This window comes from Amblyraja radiata, chromosome 14, assembly GCF_010909765.2.
Source record: "Amblyraja radiata isolate CabotCenter1 chromosome 14, sAmbRad1.1.pri, whole genome shotgun sequence".
NCBI classification, from domain to species: Eukaryota; Metazoa; Chordata; class Chondrichthyes; order Rajiformes; family Rajidae; genus Amblyraja; species Amblyraja radiata.
In genome coordinates this window covers 183,610-194,642 of record NC_045969.1, presented here as the reverse complement: position 1 = coordinate 194,642, position 11,033 = coordinate 183,610, and the positions used below count along the sequence as shown (strand labels likewise).

General features: G+C 53.2%; 1 protein-coding gene across 1 annotated transcript; it reads left to right on the top strand.

The window, feature by feature from the left end:
• The first annotated feature begins 1,078 nt into the window (after nucleotides 1-1,078).
• On the top strand, nucleotides 1,079-10,115 carry cbs (cystathionine beta-synthase). The gene is made up of 9 exons (XM_033032327.1): nucleotides 1,079-1,203; nucleotides 3,006-3,131; nucleotides 3,803-3,887; nucleotides 4,794-4,899; nucleotides 6,863-6,940; nucleotides 7,070-7,204; nucleotides 7,318-7,426; nucleotides 9,569-9,653; nucleotides 9,747-10,115. The coding sequence occupies exons 1-9, from the start codon at nucleotides 1,123-1,125 to the stop codon at nucleotides 9,824-9,826; spliced, it is 885 nt and encodes a 294-aa protein (XP_032888218.1). The 5' UTR covers nucleotides 1,079-1,122; the 3' UTR covers nucleotides 9,827-10,115.
• Nucleotides 10,116-11,033: the final 918 nt, after the last annotated feature.

Sequence of the window (11,033 nt, the reverse complement as noted above, 5' to 3'; positions counted from 1 at the left end):
CCCTCTCCCTGAAATAAAAGGTTAGATTGCATGGGATCCAAGGAGAGAGAGCTGAATGGATAGCAAATTGGCTCCATGAAAGGAAGCAGAGGGTGATGGTGGAAGGTTGCTTCTCGGACTGGAGGCCTGTGACTAGTGGTGTGACTCGGGGTTCGGTGCTGGGCCCGTTACTGTTTGTCATCTACATCAATGATTTGGATGAGAACATACAGGGCAAGATTAGCAAGTTTGCTGATGATACAAAAGTGGGTGGTTTTGCAGACAGTGAAGATGGTTGTGAACGATTGCAGCAGGATCTGGATCGATTGGCCAGGTGGGCTGAGGAATGGTTGATGGGTAGTGTTGTAGAGCAGAGGGATCTAGGAGTACAGGTGCATGGTTCCTTGAAGGTGGAGTCGCAGGTAGATGAGGTGGTCAAAACGGATTTTGGCACATTGGCCTTCATCAGTCAGAGAATTGAGTATAGAAGTTGGGAGGTCATGTTGCAGTTGTATAAGACATTGGTGAGGCCGCATTTAGAATATTATGTTCAGTTCTGGGCACTTTGTTATAGGAAATATATTGTCATGCTTGAAAGGGTTCAGAGAAGATTTACGAGGATGTTGCCAGGACTAGAGGGTCGGAGCTATAGGGAGAGGTTGAGTAGGCTGGGTCTCTATTCCTTGGAGCGCAGGAGGATGAAGGGTGATCTTATAGAGGTGTACAAAATCATGAGAGGAATAGATCAGGTAGATGCACAGAGTCTCTTGCCCAGAGTAGGGGAATCGAGGACCAGAGGCCATAGGTGCAAGGTGAAGGGGAAAATATTTAATAGGAAAGGTTGGTGGGCGTATGGAACAGGCTGCCAGAGGAGGTAGTTGAGACTGGGACTATCCTGACATTTAAGAAACAGTTAGACAGGTACATGGATAGGACAGTTTTGGAGGGATGTGGACGAAACGTGGGCAGGTGGGACTAGTGTAGGTGGGGCATGTTGGCTAGGGTAGGCAAGTTGGGCCGAAGGGTCTTTCCACACTGCCCATCAGGTGGGGGGGGGGGGGGGGGTGTGATGCAGTGTGAGGCTGGGGGCGGGGAGGGTGAGCGGCGAGACTGACCACTGTCCTGTTGCCAGGGAGAGTGGACATGCTGGTGGCTGGCGCTGGCACCGGGGGAACCATCACCGGTATCGCCCGCAAACTGAAGGAGAAATGTCCGCAGTGCCAGGTGAGGGGTGGGGGTGGGGGGAATGGGGAGGGGTAGGTGCATGGGGACATAGAAACAGAAAATAGTTGCAGGAGTAGGCCATTCGGCCCTTTGAGCCAGCATTCAATATGGTCATGGCTGATCATCCAGAATCAGTACCCTGTTCCTGCTTTCTCCCCATATCCCTTGATTTATTTAGCCCTGGGAGCTAAATCTCTCTTGAAAACATTCAGTGAATCGGCCTCCACTGCCATCTGTGGCAGAGAATTGCACAGATTCACAACTCTGGGTGAAAAGAAAATGTCCTCATCTCAGTCCTAACCTACCCCATATTTTCAAACTGCGACCTCTGGTTCTGGACTCTCCCAACATCGGGAACATGTTTCCGGCCTCTAGCCTGTCCAATCCTTAAGAAGTTTATATGTTTCTATAAGGTATCCTCTCATCCTTCTAAATTCCAGTGAATACAAGCTCAGTCGACCCATTCCTTCATCATATGTCAGTCCCTCCATCCCGGGAATTAACCTGGTGAACCTACGCTGCACTCCCTCAATAGCAATAATGTCCTTCCTCAAATTAGGAGATCAAAATTGCACACAATACTCCAGGTGTGGTCTCACCAGGAACCTGTACAACTGCAGTAGGACCTCCCTGCTCCTAAACTTAAATCATCTTGCAATGAAGGCCAACATGCCATTAGCTTTCTTCACTGCCCGCTGTACCTGCATGCTTACTTTCAGTGACTGATGTACAAGGACACCAAGGTCTCGTTGCACCTCCCCTTTTCCTAATCTGACACCATTCAGATAATAATCTGCTTTCCTGTTCTTGCCACCAAAGTGGATAACCTCACATTTATCCACATTATACTGCATCTGCCCTGGATCTGCCCACTCACCCAACCTATCCAAGTCACCATGCAGCCTCATAGCATCCACCTCACAGCTTACACTGCCACCCAGCTTTGTGTCATCCACAAACGTGGAGATGTCACATTTAATTCACTCATCTAAATCATTTATATTGTAAATAACTGGGGTCCCAGCACTGAGCCTTGCGGCACCCCACTAGTCACTGCCTGCCATTCTGAAATGGACCCATTAATTCCTACTCTTTGCTTCCTGTCTGCCAACCAGTTCTCTATCCATGTCAATACCCGACCCCCAATACCATGTGCTCTAATTTTGCACACTAATCTCTTGTGTGGGACCTTGTCAAAGGCTTTGTGAAAGTCCAGATACACCACATCCACTGGCTCTCCCTTATCTATTCTACTTGTTACATCCTCAAAAAATTCCAGATTAGTCAAGCATGATTTCCCCTTCATAAATCCATGCTGACTTTGACCGATCCTGTCACTGTTTTCCAAATGCGCTGCTATAACATCTTTAACTAATCGACTCAAGTACCTTCCCCACTACCAATGTAAGGCTAACTGGTCTATAATTCCTCGTTTTCTCTCTCCCTCCTTTCTTAAAAAGTGGAGTTACATTGGCTATCCTCCAGTCCACAGGAACTGATCCAGAGTCGAGAGAACATTGAAAAATGATCACCAATGCATCCACGATTTCTAGGGCCACATCCTTGAGTACTCTGGGATGCAGACCATCAGACCCTGGGGATTGATCTGCCTTCAGTCCCAACAGTTTACCTAACACCATTTCCTGACTAATGTGGATTCCCTTCAGTTGCTCCCTCCCACTAGATCCTCGGTCCCCTAGTACTTGTGGTCACTAGTCGGGGTCACTGGTCGGGGTCACTAGTTATGATCATTAGTTACAGTCACCGACTGTTCTCGTTCTCACTGCTCTGTTGACCTTCAGATTGTCGGTGTTGATCCGGAAGGTTCCATCCTGGCGGAGCCGGCACAACTCAACCAGACGGACGTCAGCGGCTACGAGGTGGAGGGGATTGGTTACGACTTCATCCCCACCGTCCTGGACCGATCGGTCAGTGGCTCCCGTGCCCCCTGACCCCAGTGACACAATCGCCACGGTCCAGAATTCCCTGTGACCTCGTGCACGGCGGGGCAGATTTTGGGGGGGGTTGGTTCCCCAGGGTGGGGGGGGGGGGGGGGTGACGGGGTTGGGGGTGACGGGGGGGTGGGTGACGTATTGTGAGGGGGGGTTCCCCAGGGTGGGGGGGGGGGTTTGGTGGGGGGTGACGGGGGGGGTGGGTGACGTATTGTGAGGGGGGGTTCCCCAGGGTGGGGGGGGGGGGTGACGGGTTGTGATGTGGGGGGGTGGGGAGGGAGTTTGGGGGGAGGTGTTGGAGTTGAGGGTTTTTCCCCCAAAATTATTTAAAATAATATTTACAGAACAAAATAAATCAAAAGCAAACCCAGCGCCATAATACGTCAAACAAGGGCCATCGTCTCCGCGGTGTTGGGGTAGGCTGGTGGTGTTGGGGTTCAGGGCGTTGGGGTTCAGGCTGGTGGTGTTGGGGTTCAGGCTGGTGATGTTGGGGTTCAGGCTGGTGGTGTTGGGGTTCAGGCTGGTGGTGTTGGGGTTCAGGCTGATGGTGTTGGGGTTCAGGCTGGTGGTGTTGGGGTTCAGGCTGGTGGTGTTGGGGTTCAGGCTGGTGGTGTTGGGGTTCAGGCTGGTGGTGTTGGTCTCTGCAGGTGGTGGACAAGTGGTACAAGAGCAGTGATGAACGTTCCTTCCTCATGGCTCGGGAACTGATCCGGGAGGAGGGGCTGCTCTGTGGTGAGTGGGGGGGGAGGGGGGGCTGCTCTGTGGGGGGGGGAGGGGGGGCAGTGATCTTTCCCCGACCGTCCGTATCCCTGCGTGTCCGTCTCAGAGCACAGGTCCACATCTCTCCGTCTCCGTGTGCGTGTCTCTGTGTGCGTGTCTCCGTGTGCGTGTTTCCGTGTGCGTGTCTCTGTGTGCGTGTCTCTGTGCGTGTCCCCGTGTGCGTGTCTCTGTGTGCGTGTCTGTCCGTGTCTCTGTGTGCGTGTCTCCGTGTGCGTGTTTCCGTGTGCGTGTCTCTGTGAGCGTGTCTCTGTGTGCGTGTCTCTGTGTGCGTGTCCCCGTGTGCGTGTCTCTGTGTGCGTGTCTCCGTGTGCGTGTCTCTGTGCGTGTCCCCGTGTGCGTGTCTCCGTGTGCGTGTTTCCGTGTCTCTGTGCGTGTTTCCGTGTCTCTGTGCGTGTTTCCGTGTCTCTGTGTGCGTGTTTCCGTGTCTCTGTGTGCGTGTCTCCGTGTCCCTGTGCGTGTCTCCGTGTGCGTGTTTCCGTGTCTCTGTGTGCGTGTCTCCGTGTCTCTGCCTGTCTCGTGTGCGTGTTTCCGTGTCTCTGTGTGCGTGTCTCTGTGTCTCCGTGTGTGTGTCTCTGTGTGCGTGTCTCCATGTGTGCGTGTCCCCGTGTGCGTGTCTCCGTGTGTGTGTTTCCGTGTCTCTGTGTGCGTGTCTCCGTGTGCGTGTCTCCGTGTGCGTGTTTCCGCGTCTCTGTGTGCGTGTCTCTGTGCCTATCTCCGTGTGCGTGTTTCCGTGTCTCTGCGTGTTTCCGTGTCTCTGTGTGCGTGTCACTGTGTCTCCGTGTGCGTGTTTCCGTGTCTCTGTGTGCGCGCGTTCCCTGTGTCCGTGTTGCCCGCACTGACCGTTATCCTGGCCTGCAGGTGGTAGCTCCGGGAGCGCCGTCTCAGTTGCCGTGGAAGCGGCCCGTGGTCTGGCCGCGGGTCAGCGATGTGTGGTCATCCTGCCCGACTCCGTCCGCAACTACATGTGAGTGGGGGGTGGGGGGGGGGATGGTGAAGCGGGAGGGGCAGTGGTTCATGGGGTCGGAGTGGTTTATTGGGGAGGGGGTGTATTGGGGAGGGGTGTATTGGGGGAGGGGGGGATAGGGGGAGGGGGTGTATTGGGGAGGGGGTGTATATTGGGGGAGGGGGTGTATATTGGGGAGGGGGTGTATATTGGGGGGAGGGGGTGTATATTGGGGAGGGGTGTATATTGACCCTCAGGTATAGGGGGTGTATATTGGGGGAGGGGTGTATATTGGGGAGGGGGTGTATATTGGGGGGGGGGGGGGATTGGGGGGGGGGGGTATATTGGGGGGGGGGGGGTGTATATGGGGGGGAGGGGTGTATATTGGGGGAGGGGGTGTATATTGGGGGAGGGGTGTATATTGGGGGGAGGGGGTGTATATTGGGGAGGGGGTGTATATTGGGGAGGGGGTGCATTGGGGTGAGGGGTGTATTGGGGGGAGGGGGTGTATATTGGGGGAGGGGGTGTATATTGGGGGGAGGGTGTATTGGGGAGGTGTGTATTGGAGAGGGGTGTATATTGGGGGAGGGGGTGTATATTGGGGGGGGGGGTGTATTGGGGAGGGGGTGTATATTGGGGAGGGGGTGTATATTGGGAGAGGGGGTGTATATTGGGGAGGGGGTGTATTGGGGGGGTGTATATTGGGGGAGGGGGTGTATTGGGGGAAGGGGTGTGTATTGAGGGGAGGGGGTGTATTGGGGAGGGGGTGTATTGGGGGGAGGGGGTTCATGGACTTCAGTTCGGCATTTAACTCCATCAACCCGGTTAAACTCTTCCATAAATTAACGGACATGAACATTGACCCCTGCATCTGTCACTGGATCTACAGCTTCCTTTGGAACAGACAACAGAGGGTGAAGATACATAACACCATATCTCACCCCCTGCACCTCAGCACAGGAGCCCCTCAGGGCTGCGTCTTGTAACCCTGGTTATTCTCACTCTACACAAACCAATTCACATCCCAGCATAGTTCAGTTAAAATATATAAATACGCAGATGACACAACCATCATAGGTCTCATCTCGAACAATATTGAAACAGAATACCGCACTCAAACACACAAAGCAGTCACTTGGTGCACAGACAATAACCTCTTACTCAACACATCAAAAACACACGAACTCATCATTGATTTCAGACGTAAGGCACAACCCAAGACCCCCCTACTCATCTCAGGCGAACCCATATCCACCACTGACTCATTCAAATTTCTTGGCACTCACATAAGCAATAACCTCAAATGGAAAATCAATTCAAATCACATCTACAAGAAAGCCAACTGAGACTAGTCTTCCTCCGCCAGCTCAAGATGTTTAGAGTGAGGAAACACCTCCTAATCCGATTCTACACAGCCATCATCCAAAGCATGCTCACTTCATCAATTACAGTCTGGTTCAGCAGTTTAGACACTCACTCCCGTAATAAATTACAGCGCATAGTTAACAAAGCATCCAAAATATCAGCACTCCCCTTCCATCAATAGAATCACTCCATCACAAACGGTCCGTGTCAAGGGTGAAGAAAATCATCTCTGATCCCTCCCACCCAGCTCACCACATCTTCCACCTGCTGCCATCAGGAAGGCGCTACAGCTCACTGTCCGCCAAGACATCTCGATTTAAAAACAGTTTTTACCCACACGCAATCCGAATTCTGAACACACTATGACAACAGCACATATCCTCCCCATGCATGTACTGTATATTGTATGATGTTGTGTTTTATGTTATGTTTGACGGGAATCAGCCTACCTTGTAACATCCTGTACTGAACCTGAATTCCACCAGCTTGACTGTGTGGTCATTAAATAATCTAATCTAATCTAATATTGGGGGAGGGGTGTATTGGGGAGGGGGTGTATATTGGGGGGAGGGGGTGTATATTGGGGCTCGATGTTCCTACTGACTGCCTATGTCTCCAGGACCAAGTTCCTCAGCAATGACTGGATGGCACAGAAGGGATTCCAACAGAAACTTCCGGAAGGTGTCCAGCAGCCCTGGTGAGCATGACTGTGTGTGGTGGGGGTGTGGTGGTGGGGGGGGAGTTGGGGGGGGGGGGGGTCTGGTGGGGGTTGGGGGGGCCTCACTGCTCCCGGTTCACGGTCACGTGTGTTTCTGTCCTTCCCCAGGTGGTGGCGAGCACGCGTGAAGCAGCTGGACGTCTCGCGGCCGCTGACCCTCCCTCCCTCGCTCTCTGTCCGCAGCACCTTGGACACTCTGCGGCAGCGTGGGTGTGAGCGGGCGGCCGTGCTGTGTGAGGGCGGGTGAGTGACTGGTGGGGGGAAGGGGAGGGGGTGGCCATGGTCGTCTGCAGTGAGGGTGTTGCACCAAGTGCAGTGACCAGGTGTGGTGTTGACCAGGTGTGTTGCGTTTTCAGACAGGTCCTGGGAGTGGTGACCCTCAGCCATTTGCTTCGCTCTGTCCTGGCTGCCAAGGTTCAACGTGATGACCCAGTGGACCAAGCTCTCATCAAGCAATTTCCACAGGTACTGCTCCTGGAGTGGGGGTGAGGCTGGGACTGGTGTGGGGGTGGGGGTGAGGCCGGGTGGAGTGGGAACCAGGGCGGGCTGGGGTGGGGACCGGGGTAGGGTGTGGGTGGGACGGGGGTGTGGGTGGGACGGGGGTGTGGGTGGGACTGGGGACTGTTGTGTTGAGGTCAGGGCACCAGTTGGCCCACCTGCCAGTAACAGCTGTCTGAGGGAGGGCTCCATATTTACATCTCTCTGCGCCCCTATTGAAGTTTTTGCATCCAGATATGTTTATTTAAAGGTCTAAGAAGGAACTGCAGATGCTGGAAAAATCAAAGGTAGACAAAAATGCTGGAGAAACTCAGCGGGTGAGGCAGCATCTATGGAGCGAAGGAATAGGTGACGTTTCAGGTCAAGACCTTCAGACTGATGTAGGAGTGAGGGGGGGGTGGCATAGTCTGAAGACTGGTCTCGATCCGAAACGTCACCTATTCCTTCGCTCCATAGATGCTGCCTCACCCGCTGAGTTTCTCCAGCATTCTTGTCTCCTTTTTCTACAAAGGTCACTGATTGTTGCTACTGGTCGGCACCTCTCACCCTGGGACCGCTGAGCCAAGTCTGACCTGCCGTTGGCTCCAGTAATCCAAACCAGAAGGGTGTTTCACAGCTTTGTGCAACCTCCTTGTGTTTCCCTCCTGTCCTGTAACTGAAGCTGGGGTTCCCGATGCCGTGCACTGGGGAATGGCTCCACTCTTGCTCTCCCTACAGTGACAGTAATCTTGCCGTGCTCTCTGCTGACGCAGCACCTGCCCGTCCCCTCCCCTCTTTCTCAAGTACATATTTTTCATTATATCGGTGGCGTTTCACAGAGTGCTGGAGTAACTCAGCGGGTCAGGCAGCATCTGTGGAAAACATGGATAGGTGACGTTTCACAGAGTGCTGGAGTAACTCAGCGGGTCAGGCAGCATCTGTGGAGAACATGGATAGGTGACGTTTCACAGAGTGCTGGAGTAACTCAGCGGGTCAGGCAGCATCTCTGGAGAACATGGATAGGTGACGTTTCACAGAGTGCTGGAGTAACTCAGCGGGTCAGGCAGCATCTGTGGAGAACATGGATAGGTGACGTTTCACAGGGTGCTGGAGTAACTCAGCGGGTCAGGCAGCATCTCTGGAGAACATGGATAGATGTTTTTTTGGGTCGGGACCCTTCTTCAAACTGAAACGTCACCTAACCCTAACGTTCTCCAGAGATGCTGCCTGATCTGCTGAGTTTGTGTCCTTTTGTATAAATGAGCATCTGCAGTTCCTTGTTACATGCTCTGGGTGAGGGTTAGAGACTGAGCCGCTCCACCCACCCTGGACTGTCTGCAGTGGGATGTATTGGAGGCTGGAGGGAGCCAGTGGCAGTTTTTAACAAGGTTTTTCATGGCTCCCAGCAACAAGGGAGGCAGAGGGAGACCATGAGCTGCAGGAGGTAGGGAGATGTCATCGACATAGAACACAACTGAGGCAAACGTTTGTGGTGGATAAACTCAAAGGGATGAAGCCAGGGTGAAAAAATAACCGCCCGCTAGCAGGGAATATAAACACAGATATTGGGAGTTTATCCCCTGGAGTGTACATCAGACCAGTGACTTAGAGGAAGGAAAGACACAAAATAGGTGGAAAAGCAAGTGAAAGAAGAAAGCAAGGAGGTATTGTAAGGTGAGATGCAAAGAAGGAAAAAACTGCAGGAAACTGCACAAAGTAATTGAGGGTCTTTGTGTTATTTTTGGGGTTGACGCCATCTCGTGGGAGATTCGGAGACGGTGAGAGTGGAGAACAGCAGAACTCATTTGAAACTAAGGAAGCATTTCTTCTCTTGGAAAGATGACATTGTTTGGACCTCTGCCCCATCAGGGTCAACGCTGTGGGCAGGGTCCGTGCTGTGGGCAGGGTCTGTAGGCAGGGTCCGTGCTGTGGGCAGGGTCTGTGGGCAGGGTCCGTGCTGTGGGCAGGGTCCGTGCTGTGGGCAGGGTCCACACTGTGGGCAGGGTCCGTGCTATGGGCAGGGTCCACGCTGTGGGCAGGGTCTGTGGGCAGGGTCTGTGGGCAGGGTCCGCAGGGTCTGTGTGTTTATTCCCCCCTCTGGCTACTGTCCCCTGGCCGTTGTGTCTACAGGTCGAGGCTGAGGATGAGCTGGGAGCTGTGGCCGGACGATTGGACGCTTGCCCCTTCGCTCTGGTCATGGATCGCCAGGAAACACGTGAGTATCCATCACGCATTGCCGCACCAACACGACATCTGTCCCCCCCCCCCATGCCACTTGCCCTCTGACCTGTCACCCCTCTGTCCACAGCGCCGGTGGTCACTGGTATCCTGACGCCCGGAGACCTGCTGGATTTTATCACACGAGAGAGGGTCGTCTGCTCAGAGTGAGGGTCCCGGCCACATCTATACTGGCAGTAGGGAACGCTCTCATCTATGGAGTAGATGACTCTGGAATAGTCTCAGGTACTGAGGGCTTCCCATGTGTCTTGTGCTGGCCTGGGACTGTGGCTCCTCCACTGTCTGCCCTCCTGTCTGCTTGCTGTCTGCTGTCTGCGCCTGGGTGCTCCCACAAGTAAAGCGGTGAAATCTGGCTGTCAGTTGTGATGTTGCTGACTTCTGCAATTGTGATCAGTTACAAACTCTGTAACCCCGATTTAATAAACAATTTGATTTCCTAGTCCTGTCTTTCATTGGTGAGGCTGCGGAGCTGAGAGGAACAACGAGTGAATCGACACAGCTGTGAGTGAAAGCCATGTGTTTGTTCCCACTCTGGCTCTGAGCAAGTCAGGCCGAACGTTAGTGAATGTTTGGGGAGGTTCTGTGTCTGAGGTCGAGACTCCAGGCTGTCAGGATTCAGGAGGTTTTCGAGTGGCTGCAGAACATTCTCAAGGGGGAGAGGGAGCAGCCAGAAGTTGTCGTGCATGTTGGCACAATGACAGCTAGAAAACGGAATGAGGTCCTGGCCAATGAATATGGGGAGTTAAGCAAAAGTTTAAAAATGACCTTGAGTCATAGTTTTGACCTTGAGGCGCCGGCCAACATGACCCAGCTACATTAGTCGCACCTGCCCGCGTTTGGTCCATATCCCTCCAAACTTGTGCTGTCCATGTACCTGTCTGTTTCTTAAACGTTGGGAGTCTCTGCCTCAACTACCTCCACTGGCAGCTTGTTCCATACACCCACCACCCTCTGTGTGAAAACGTTACCCCTCAGATTCTCATTAAATCTTTTCCCCTTCACTTGAACCTATGTCCTCTGGTCCTTGATTCACCTACTCTGGGCAAGAGACTCTGTGCATCTACCTGATCTATTCCTCTCATGATTCTATAAGATCACCCCTCATCCTCCTGTAGTCCCAGCCTACTCAACAGATGCCTATAGCTCACACCCTCTAGTCCTGGCAACATCCTTGTAAACCCCCTCCCATTCCCAATCTGATCTTTCTGTCCTGGGCCTCCTCCATTGTCAGAGTGAGGCCCAGCGCAAATTGAAGGAACAGCACCTCATATTTGCTTGGGTAGTTTACACCCCAGCGGTATGAACATTGACTTCTCCAGCTTCAAGTAGCCCTTGCTTTCCCTCTCTCTCCATCCCC